The 11,803-nt window shown below is 43.4% G+C and overlaps 1 protein-coding gene across 9 annotated transcripts in view; it reads left to right on the top strand.

Annotated features, from left to right (window-relative positions):
* Positions 1-9,371, top strand: part of BRSK2 (BR serine/threonine kinase 2) — a 333,681-nt gene extending 324,310 nt beyond the window's left edge. For 5 of the 9 annotated variants that reach the window (XM_075094531.1, XM_075094533.1, XM_075094532.1 and 2 more), the window contains one exon: positions 7,674-7,942. In XM_075094531.1, coding sequence (XP_074950632.1) covers positions 7,674-7,849 — 176 coding nt within the window. In that variant the 3' untranslated portion in view covers positions 7,850-7,942. Of the gene's footprint in view, positions 1-7,625; positions 7,943-8,327 lie in introns of those variants that run through there. The other 4 variants (XM_075094536.1, XM_075094537.1, XM_075094538.1 and 1 more) reach the window with 2 other exon arrangements.
* The last annotated feature ends 2,432 nt before the right edge of the window (positions 9,372-11,803 follow it).

The raw sequence follows: 11,803 nt of genomic DNA on the forward strand, positions 1-11,803 counted from the left end.
AGCCATAACTGACGGCAGAAACACAGGTGCTGAAACCTGCAGAAAAACACATATGCTGCCTTCCCAGCTGAAGGGCTCTTCTCACCACTGTTACACTATGAGGTAGTCAGAACAATATTATTTTCTTATTAGCATTTCTGAAAAATGTGCTGGCTACTGGTCTTTCTGAGCATGGCTGGTTCTTCTGTCTGATCTGTGACCCAAATGAGAGATAAAAGGAAGAAGACCTACCTGAAAGATCACATATTCCTTCATAATGGGTGGATCACGATAAGTAAGAAAAGTCAGACTTTCCAAGGTGTTCAAGCCAGGTTTCCTAAGTTATCCTTGCCTATTCTACTGGTATCCTTTGCTGACTCCTCCCACATTGTTGTCATATCTCTTCATTCTGGTGCTGTGATGGGGAGACATTTCTTTTCCAACTCATGACTCATGTTTTTGCACTGTAGAAGAAGGTAGCAACAAAAATGGCCACTTGGCAGTACAGATGAGTCCAGATGTACTGAACTATTCGGCACGTGTCAGACCCTGTCTTGACAGCTATGGCTAGATTTTTACTGTCCAATACAAGATCTTTTCCTCTTTCTCTGCGATATTACCTAATGCAGAAAAAAAAATATGTCTCTCTCTTAAGATCATAGAATTCATTTATGGCAGGCAGTGCTTCAGGATACTCCATGTGAATATTTACTTGCCGTACTTAGCTAAATTTGAGATGGTCTCCCAAGAAGATTAAATCATATTTTGAAGGGATTGATTCAGAGGAAATGAGGAGGCAACATTTCACCAGCATACACAGGTCATTTCTCTACTCAGGAGCAGGTCAGAGAACTTAAAACCTATAAGATCATATTTGAACATCCATCTGGCAGGAAAGACAAAATCATATTACTATATGCTGATAAATTTCTGACATTTCTATAGACAAAAACATGGGAATGAAGCAGCAGAAGTGTCTAAGAGAATGGGTAGCAGCAATACTATCATCTGCTGTGGCTTTGTTAGTGTAGGTCGTCAGCTTCCCTCTCAGCACACACTTGTGCAGGCAGATCTTTGTAAAAAGACAGGCAGATACAAAGAATTCTTGGGCTGAGTCCTTTACCAGCCAATTTGCCAGAACAGCATGATTCCACAACAGAATCTGGCATCTCTCCATCCCACCACTATCCTTGTCTGCTCTTTCAGTGCCACCAGCTGTCCAAATAAAGGTATGATTCCCTCTCATCTCTCCCTTTTTGAATGTTATGTGGTGGTGCTGGATTGGCCAGAGCTATTCATCAGTAGTGGGCACGTTTGTCTTCTAATTAATTACTTATGCTTTAGCTCTGCAGAAGGTAGCAGCAAGGAAATATGCCTCATCTATTTGGGTCTTTGCTGCCTGTGTTCACCATTCTCTAACTCATTACCCAATAGCTACTTGCCTCAGTTACATTGTCTGTGACAGGGGAGGCTGAACTGGATCTCAGCTTTTCTGTGTGCATACAAGAGAGAAAATGTGCAAGACAGAGGCAGAATGGCCATCTGGATGCATCTGGCTAGTCACAAATATTGGGTCATCCTCCTGCAGAGGAGATGGGATGTTTTAGGGGAGTAGGAACAAGGATGGATTATAGACCGTTTAAATGTCAGGTTGTTTGTTGAGATCTGCCCAGGTGTGTAGCAGCTGAAAGTTCCCACCTTCTGCTGGTCACACGGACACCTGTGCTAACAGTGTGTGATAATCTGAGTAGTTCCTACCAGCAATCTGTTTCTGCAAACACTGTTTTCAGCTGGCATTTTTACTGGCAGAGTCCGAGGACCCTGGAAAATAAGCTCTGTTCTTACCTTTTGAAGTCACCTTTCCCAGTTGCTATTCAGGTGTCTGGCTAAGAAACTAGAGTTGTTCTGTGGACTGTCTGTCTCCAGGACAAGGGGCAAAGGGCACAAGTTGGAACATAAGAAGTTCCACCTCAATATGAGGAAAAACTTCTTTCCTGTGAGGGTGACAGAGCAGTGGAACAGGCTGCCAAGGGAGGCTGTGGAGTCTCCTTCCCTGGAGACATTCAAAACCCACCTGGACGCGTTCCTGTCCCCCTGCTCTGGGTGTCCCTGTTCAAGTATGGGGATTGGACAAGATGATCTCCAGAGGTCCCTTCCAACCCCTACCATTCTGTGATTTTCTAGTCCTAAACTGAAATGAAATAGAAACAACCATTTCATTAGGTAACAAACTCGGGGAAAAAATAAATGAGAAAACTTGTTCTGGTCAGTCTGTTGTGACAATTTATAAATCCAGTAAAAAACACATCTGTGTCTCTTGAAATGCTTTCCTGACCTCCTATATTTTTAGGCAAGTATCAGTCTTGGGATTTCTGCAGTTTCTTCAGCTCACTTCAAGTGGCCTAGAATGGGTTCATATACTAGGAGGAAGTTCTGTGTGATGGCCTCCAGCAAGACATAGCAATAGCCTTTCTGTCATCATTCTCCATTCTAGATGGAAGCCTCACACATACAACCATTAAATGAGAAAAAATTCTTTCTGTAGCCTTCTTCAATAGTTGGTGAGCTCGTTGAGGCATCTTTCTGATTTGTATTTGTACAATGCCTAGGCTAGGGGCTCTTTAGTCTGGAGGAAGACCCCTATATGATATTACAACTAAACAAAGAGGAATAGGCCACTTTTATCTTTCTGTCATCCCTTTCACTGCATATACTCTTGGATTGGATTCTATATTTTAAGTCTTTTTTTTGAAGGCAGAAGGGACTCTGCAACAGAAACCAAGCAAGCAGGCAAAAAATACTTAGTCTTAACAAAGATGGCTAGAACTGTCAAAGTAGTGAAATGCATTTGAAAGAGAATGGATTATCACCCATCAAGAGAGTTTTTCATTGCTTTTTGTGAAAGGAGTTTTGTTACATGATTCACTGAAACCACAGCTGCTATCGAAATACAAAGAAAGCTAGGGATGAAAAAGACAAGGGGTTACAGAGAAAGGAATGAATATAGGAAGAAAACCTCAGTAGAAGAGGTAGGCAGAAGGCAGTCAGAAAGGATGTGAAAGCAACAAGGGAAGGAATATGGAAGTCAGGTTGACAAGGGGTGTCTCTGTTTCCAGTGGAGACCTATTGTTTCCCATTCACCTTCTCCAAAAGCCTAAGCTAAATATGCAGAAACCCCAAATTTCTCAGGCTATACAGAAAGGAAAGGCAGAGGATAATCCCACAGGCAGCATATTTGGTTTGTGCAACTTTGTGTTCAGCACCACAAGGATTAGTGCATTAAAAATACAAAGACTTGAGCAAGATGGTTTCACAGGAGAAGGAAGTGCCTCAGGGTTTCTTCCATTAAGTCAATGGGAGTGTTGCTATTTTCCTCAATGAAAATAGGACCGAGTCCTTAGCTGACTGTTAAAATGTTACAGAACAGCAGGCTCTAATCAGTGACTGAAACCTCCAGGTTTGTCCTGAAGCTGCTTGTTCACCACCTCCTGTTATTTTCTGTGGAGGACCCTGAGGGTCTTTGCAAGGTCAGGGCAGAGTTTTTGCAATGTCAAAGCAGGTCTTTGCAAGATGCCTCCTTTCCTGGTGTCAATTCTGGTGTCTGGAGTGAATCATCTCATTTTCTCTTTCCCCTTTTACCTGGGTACTCCACTTTCACTTTGATTCTCAAACCTGTGACGCTACTGGGGCTAGGTCAATGTCAGACAGACTTGCTCAGAACAGCAGATGAAATACTGAGGACTGTGAGGATTGATACAAGCCACCTGCCCAACCTCCTTCTATATTTTTGTGTCTTGTCTCCAGCCCTGTTTCTTCCTTTTAGTGCCTGTTGTATACAAATGCATTCATAGTTTTGACTTCTCTCATATTTGGCCATGACAGTGCTGCACACAGGTGCCACAAACCAGTGCCTTCTCCATAAATATATTCCTCTAGCATCCCTTCAATACATGACCCTTTCATAAGCTTCAGTGCTTGTTTTCAAACCCATTCCCCTTCCCCATCTTGCAGCATACAGCTCCTTGGTCTAACTCAAAAATGCACATATCCATCTCCTCCTAATAGATGTAAAGCTAATGCTCTCAACCTCCCCTCCTGCCTCTGATCCTCACAGTTTCTCACCCTTGCTACCCTTCATGCCTTCTTTGCTCTGTGTTGATGAACATTTGCTCTCAAGGGAAAAGAAGACCTTAGTTACAGAAGCATGAAACACCAGGGAAGTTTTGAAGAACCAGTGAGCCAAACCTTCATCCCTGTTCAGAGGAAATGGGATGTCATCTCACTTTCTGAAATAAGAGAGGCAGCCTTTTTGAGGCCCCCAAATGGACTTACAGGTGTAAGAGCCTATAACACATTTTGCATTGAATGCTAGGAGTGGAAGATTGCTGAAAATGCTATTCTAATCCATCATCACCTGCATTCTCAAGTCTTGTTTTACTGGACATATAAGCCCAAAGGGAACTGAGAACTAAGAGGAGCAACACCACGCACCATTTTCATGCTTCCAGCATAGCTGACCCATATCTCCAGAGAAAAATGTGAAGACTCTTTGTCTATCCAAAGACAATATCTAGACCAGCCCAAGAGTGGGCTAACAAGCTGTCATGTAGACAACATCAGTGCAGTGATTGTCTTTAATGCTTGGTGTAGGATCTGTTCTTTCTTGACTGCATGATAGGAGAGCATTATTTCCTAGTATTTAATTACAAGTCCAGATACTACAAAAGGCGAAGGAAGGAAAGGGTTAGTGAAATGTCCTATTTTATTTTTCAGTAGCTCCCTTTAAACGTCCCTAAGGATTTCTTACCTCCCATTAAAATTTTACCTGAAAATGCTGATTGTAAGGAATCCAGTAGTAATACAGGCAAAGAAAAGCAGACTGTTAAATACTTTTGCTCTAATAAATCTCCAGGCACTTGAAAGCCAGTAGGGCATGGGGAGGAGAACAGGTGGATGAAACAGGGGCTGCATATTTTAATAGGATGATTACAAATCCTGTGTCAGGACTCAGCAAGTACAAGATATATAATTTTAAAAATGTTTTATTGCTTCATTCTTGCAAGTTGTACTTTTGTCTACTGTTCCTGTCTACGTGAAAACAAAAAACTTCCCCGATTCCTGCAGAGCCCTGCTTACTCTGCCCTCTTCTTTCCCTCTTGTTGAATAAACTTGTTGAATAAACTGCTCAGCTGAATAACTAGAGATATTTCCCTCTCCTTTCCTCCCAACCTAGCAGTCTTTCCCTCTCCAGCATTTTTTTCAGTGCTCTTTTTCATTCTCTCTGCTGACTCCATTTGCTTATGAAGATGAGGGGTCCAAAGCCACATAAGAACCACATCTACCCACATTCCTGCATTCAAGGCTGAGTGTTTACTTTTTTCTTTCTTTTCACTGAAAAAGAGTATGCACCTAAAATAAGTAGAACTGAGCCTGAGCATATAGAAATGAGTCTGAGCAAAGCATGCACCCACAAACCTAAAACAGTTTTAGGGAGGCTTAGTCATAGATGTGGAACGGATATCCCCCTTCTAAAGCATTTGCATGCATGTGGAAGGAAGCAGGTGGAGCTCACAGAGGTCTGACCCTGAAACGACTGAGAGTTTGATAGCCCTTCTCTTCCTGGAAACTGAGATACGTGCTTTGCCTGGCTGTTTGGTTGGGCCCATCTCTAAGGCTCCAGTCAGTTAGGTGAATGATGCCCTTCCAGAAACTAACAGCCATTTGCTTGTGGCATTTGTGTAACTGAATGCACAGACAGAACCAGGGCCAGCAGTAAGTTAACCACAAAGCAGCAAGTAGAGGAAGACAAGGAATGAATTAGATTAATAAGATTGAGATCCTTCACTGTATATTCCAGCCATTTGATTTTTCTCAATGCCTGTTAGCATGCAGAGGAAAGCGGCAACTACCTGGTTAGCATGGGGCAGGAAAAAAAAGAGTAATACATTCAGTTTTGCAGGGTAGAAATACTGTGTATTTCCTCTTTCTTTGTATAAGAGCAGTTGATGTCTGTCTAGCATTTTCCATTAGAGAATAAGAAAGCACTCAACAAGCTCTTCAGACAAGTTACTGTGCACAGAAAGTACTTGCCTGTTGTAGTAACTGGTTTGCTTATGTTTATAATGAAAGCGAAGGGAAATACGATATTATCAAGCCACCAGTGTCCACCAACTGTGGATAAATGGCAATCTCTGCTACGAAGAAACCCCTTTGCTCCCAACTGAACATTCCCATCTCGTGGATGAAAGGTTCCACTCTTCACGGCATTGGATGGCAGATACAAGAAGCCCGTTTCCTTCTGGGAGCTGGAGAATGAAATTACTTAGGTGGGATATAAATTATTTGAATTTCTTAGAACAGTGGAGCTAACAGTCCCAATATTGAGAAATGCATCATGGGGTTTTAATGATCACAAACAGGCATCACCTCCACGGTGTATGTTAGATAAAAAACACCTTCAGTATCCATGTTCAGAGAATTTAGTGTGACCCCCCTCCTATGTCTGATCAGGATTAATCTCCCAATCCAAGAAAATTAAAAGGGCCTACAAATGCCCCAAAAAGGCTACCCTCCAGTAGTTGCTGGTCCCTTTCCCTCATTAGCACCCCCAAGCCTTTCCTCAGGTATGGCCTTCTACACATCCTCTAACACAGGACTAGATTAACAGCATACAGCCCTGCTGCCTGGAGGTCCAAATGGCATGCAAGATTGTATTCATATGCACAGTGCCCAACCCATGTTAATACTGCGGTCTGCTCTAACGAGGTACCCATTCTACTAGCATGCAACCCTCTCTGGCTCCTGACTCCACTGGAGTGAATGTCAGTGTCATGGAGGCTGTGCTGTAGAGAGAACATAAATTCAGGACAATGAGGAATTGACCCCGATAGGCCCCAGAAATAGTTAGATGCATAACAGCCTGCTCCCACAATGCATTCAGCATCTTCATTTCCAGGTCTGTGTTGTAAGAAGGATCTGAAGGTGCTTAGAAGCTTGCAAGTACAAGCCACAAACCACACACGCAGATGGCAATACTCATGTCGGCCATAGCTCATTTTTCAAATGCTGTTTACCTTGGAGCACTCAGGTGTTTCAGGCTTACTGACTAAAAGGTGAGCAAGGAGGTACTCAGAAAGAAACAAAATGCAAGCAAAGAAAGCCTAATGCCTGGTGTAGCCAGAGAGCTTAGCAAGGCTGCAAAGCGTCAATTGGCAACCACATAAAAATAACCCATGTTTGTTACAGCAGCAATAAGATGGGGTTTGCCTGTATCCAGCATTACATTCACTGAACAATTTCAGCCACATGGTACTGTGTCCTCCTGCTAGGTGGGACAGCAACGCTCCCCCACTCAGGAGAAACCTAGGACCTTCCCCCTAGGTGCTTTTTGCTCCCAGCCTCTTTACTTCTGTAGGTGTCCCATCCTAAACACTCTTCCTCTTCCTGCTCATTGTCTTCATCCCCCACACACCCCCACGCACGTGGCTCTGGATCTCCTCATCATGTTCTTCTCGTTAAAAACCCCATTGTTCATTTGTTTGTTTGTTCTCTCTCTTTCTCTCCTCTTTCTCTCTTTCCCTCTCGTTTTTTTTTTTTCTCTTTCTTTCTTTCTTTCTTTTTTTGTCTCCTCTGTTTTGTGTACCCAGGCAGCCCATTGAGTAACTTCTTTGACGTAATTAAACAACTTTTTTCAGACGAGAAGAACGGGCAGGTGAGCCACCCCCCCGGCACGCCAACCAAGCATAGCGCAAACAGCAAGCGGAGCGATTCCGGTTCTAATGACTATGGGTCTAGAGGAGACAATAAGTACCCTGCTGGCAAAGACAAGGCAAAGATGGTCTCATCAGTCGGCCTACAAGACCAACCTTAAATAAACACATAAAAAATTAAATCACTTAGGAAAAAAAAAAAAGGCAAGAAAGAATGAAAGAATATTCCTTAGCAAGCTAGCCTCTAAACTAGAAGGATGTATATACCTTGCCACAACAGTACAAAACTGTCTATAGACAAATTTTGTATGAAGGAATGACTGTGTATATATATACATATATATATTTATATATGATATATAATATATATCTCAGAAACAAACACAAAAACAAACGAATGAAAGGATGAAAAGAAAGAAAAGAAAAGGTAGCACAGATGACAAACCCAGTTCATCAGATCTTGGGTTGTGGTTTTTTGGATTGGTTTTTTTCCTCCCTTTTTTTTGAATGTTTTGCTTTTTTCCTCCTTCCTGATTTTTTTTTTATTATTATTTTTTTGTTTGTTTTCTTTTGTTTCTTGTTCTGTTCATGCTCTCTCTGTGTTTCTGACGACACCACTTGTTTCCGCTCTGCTACCAGGAATTATCCCGAAAAGTTAACATGTCAGCCACGGCTTCACCTTCTGTGCTCTGCGGACACTTGTTGACGGAAGGCAACCGATGTAGACTGTCCAAGGACCAGTCCTGTTTGAGGTTCCCAGCCTCCCCTCTCCCTTCAGGAAGTGGGCTTCTCCCCCACTTCCCCCCACACACCTCCCCAGTGCACGCCTGGTTTTTTTTTTTTCTCCCCCCTCTCTTTTTCTTTTTTGGTGCTCCACAAGAGAGATCTGCTCAGTTACAGGATTGCAGAGTCTGGGCTGAAAGGAGGTTGCAAATTGTTGGAGTGAAACCTCTCCCCTTGGCAACTTCTGTCCGCGCAGGTGAACTCAGCCCGGAGCGGGAGGGTGTGGGGAAGGAGATGGGTGTAGCGGGAGCGCAGTGTTTCATGAACCCAGAGCATATTCTCATCAGAAACCAGCCAGGAGCAACTCAAAACTAAGCGTTGAACCAAGACAATACTGGGGAGCTTCATCATGGGATTTTCTTAACCTTCTTTTTCTCCCCACCACCTTTTCCTTTTCTTTTGCCCCTTTTACATATACATGTATATATGTGTGTATATTTCTATATAAATATACATACATACATACATATATATACAAAATAATTGGTTTTTTTCTACTGTATCATTTTGCTTTTTGACCTGCTGGAAGGGGAAAGGAGTAAACTTAGGAGGGAGAGGGGGTTCAATGAATAAACACATACAAACAAAACATTAAAACTTAGGGAAAAGGCAACTTCTGGTAGCAAAGAAGAGAGACAAGACTCTGCCAAGGACTGTCTCTCCTGCCACCAGGCACAGTTGCCACTGCTGCTGCTGCTGCTCCTCCTTCGACACCTTCCTCCTCACCTGTCAACTCCCTGCCACTGTGCCACCGCGCTGGGACCTTCTTCGACCAGCTGGATCCTCCACCACACCCTGCATTTAGAGGCAATTGTTGTGTTGCTAGTGCTGCGTTGATATCAGTATTATTATTTCTTTAAGTTACCAGTTTCATTTGTTGGCTTGGGTGATTTTTTCCTTAAAAAAAAAAAAAAAGAAAAAAAAGATGATGAGGAGGAAGAAAAGAGACTTATCTTGGGTTTTATTTCCTCTGTGTGTGTGTGTGCAAATCTCACTGGCACTTAGTTCATCAGAGCAAGACAAGGTGGAGTCAGGGCAATGGGAGACTTAATCACGAAGCTACTGTAAACTTTAAAAATTACTGCAAGATATTTTTATAAAGTTTTTGTTTTGTTTTGTTTTTGAAGGGGAGGAGGGTGGGACTGGGTGGATAGGGACCTTTTTTTTGTGTTTCAGTTATTAGGTCTTGGTTATTTATATATACATATATATATATTTAAAAAAATAAGCTGTTAGATATATCTTCTGTTTAATAACTGTGTAGAGGCAACATGCATTCTTATTTATTTTGGCGCGGAGGGGGAAAAAAGACACAGAAACTCCATAAGTGTTCATCCTGTGACTTTGAGAAAGAAGAATCGCCGCCTTTTTTCCTCCTCCTCAAGACTTATGTGACCAAGTGTAACTTATTCTGGCCCAAGCTCAAAGGTTAAACAAACAAAAAGAAACAAACGTGGTTTTACGCGTGGAAGACAAAACACAGTGAGAAGTACTTCTTGACTGAGATTTTAAGAATGTAGGCTTAGCATTAGTGTTCAGCTCTTTTATGACCTTCGATTGCTGCTCGTTGGGTTCCTATGGGTGTATGTTGTATCGCAAGATTTTTTTTTAATGATAATGTTGGATGAGTTCTTTTTTGTTGTTGTTGTCGTTGTTGGTTTTTTTAATCATTTTTCCCCTTCTTGGACCAGTTTTACTTGTACATAGGTTTGAAGATTAAAAAGGATTTTTAAAGACACAACTGGGGCAAAGATCTTTGACTTGTGCCCCGTTTCCCCGTTCCCCCAAATGGGAGGGATTGTTTTGTTTTGTTTTGTTTTATTTATTTATTTATTTTCCCTATTCTTAAACTTTTCTCTCTCGTATTGCTGTGTGCATGTCAGACACCAGGGGGTGATGGCTGGGGAGGGGGGGAGGCAAGGGTGCAGGAGAGGGGGGCAGTTTTAATTGCATGACATTGCTGTAAATTAGTCTCTTTTGCTTTCGTTGTCTTTCCTGCCTCCACCCTCTCTCTACTTCTCCTCCAAGCTCCCCTCCCATCACCCCCATCCTTCTTTTCCCTCTTTTCTCTTCCCTTGTGTATAGATTTTGATGCTTCTGTTACATTGTACCTCTACAAAAGGCTGGGATTTCAATACAAAATAATAATAATAATTTAAAAATACCTATATCAGCAAAACCCATGTGGTACAAGCAGGAAGGGGATTACTTACACAAGATATAAGAATAAATGAAAGCAATACCTCTTGTTATCCTTCCTATTTTGTACTTTGAAGACACACACGCGCACACACACATATACAGACGCAAACTGACATTATTTAATGGTTTAAAATGGACAAAAAATCTGATGTATCCCTTGTTAAATAACTGTGAGCAACTTTAGTTCAAAAACCAATAAATTCATTCAGTAAAGATACTAGCTGTTGAGTGTCCTGTTTTTATGTCCATGAAAGCGAACTTCTCGCCAGCACCAGACCCAGTAAATACCGTACCACGGCATGGCTTTCTGCACCAGAGGAGCTGAAGATGCCAGGCATGTAAGGCAGCGTCCTCCTGGCCACAGATTTAACATCGCCTCCTCGCAGCACTGGGGTCTGCAGCACTGCAGCTGGTGTGCTCCACCCTCACAACACAGACATGCCACGAACGGGCAAAGAGAAAGGGCAGCTCAGCCCCATAGGCCTGGTTTTCCACAAGTAAGGTGTTGGAAAATATTAATCCAAATTACCGAGCAATCACACAGCCCCTAGATGTGATCTGGATGGAAACCACTGTACCAAAAAGTGTTGCTGCTTGTTGTCACTCTCATCTCTAACCTGAGCTTCTCACATTGCTTCCAGATTTAGCATAGGAAGGATTTCTGCACCCTCCCCACCTGAAACACTCTCAGTCACATACATTTGATAAAGCTCATCAGGTATGTCCCTCGCTTGCGTTGCGTTTGGGGGCTTTTGTGCTTCTTGGCTGGTCAATTCACACGTCTGTCTCAGCTTTGGGCGCTCACCTTGGCGCTGGGTTTGTAACTTCTTCCAGGTCGCCACGAGAGCCTGGCAGTTCTCCTCTCGGGCTCCAAGCTTTGGCCGCTGGATGCCCAAGAGAGACCGACACCTGCCCGGGCGCTTCCCCGCAGGCCCGGCCTAACCGCAGCAGGCCCAAGCCCAGGGGAGGCCTGCGGCGCCGTTCGTGAGGCGCTTGGGCCCCCAGCCCCGGCCCTTCCAGCCGCGGCCCCGCCGCCCGCGCCGCAGAAGGCCTGACACCGGCCGGGTTGCTCGACTGCGGGGGCTGCGAGGGGCGGGCGCCGCCCGGGGTGTGGAGGGAGGGAGGGAAGG

Source organism: Phalacrocorax aristotelis, chromosome 5 (genome assembly GCF_949628215.1).
Source record: "Phalacrocorax aristotelis chromosome 5, bGulAri2.1, whole genome shotgun sequence".
NCBI classification, from domain to species: domain Eukaryota; kingdom Metazoa; phylum Chordata; class Aves; order Suliformes; family Phalacrocoracidae; genus Phalacrocorax; species Phalacrocorax aristotelis.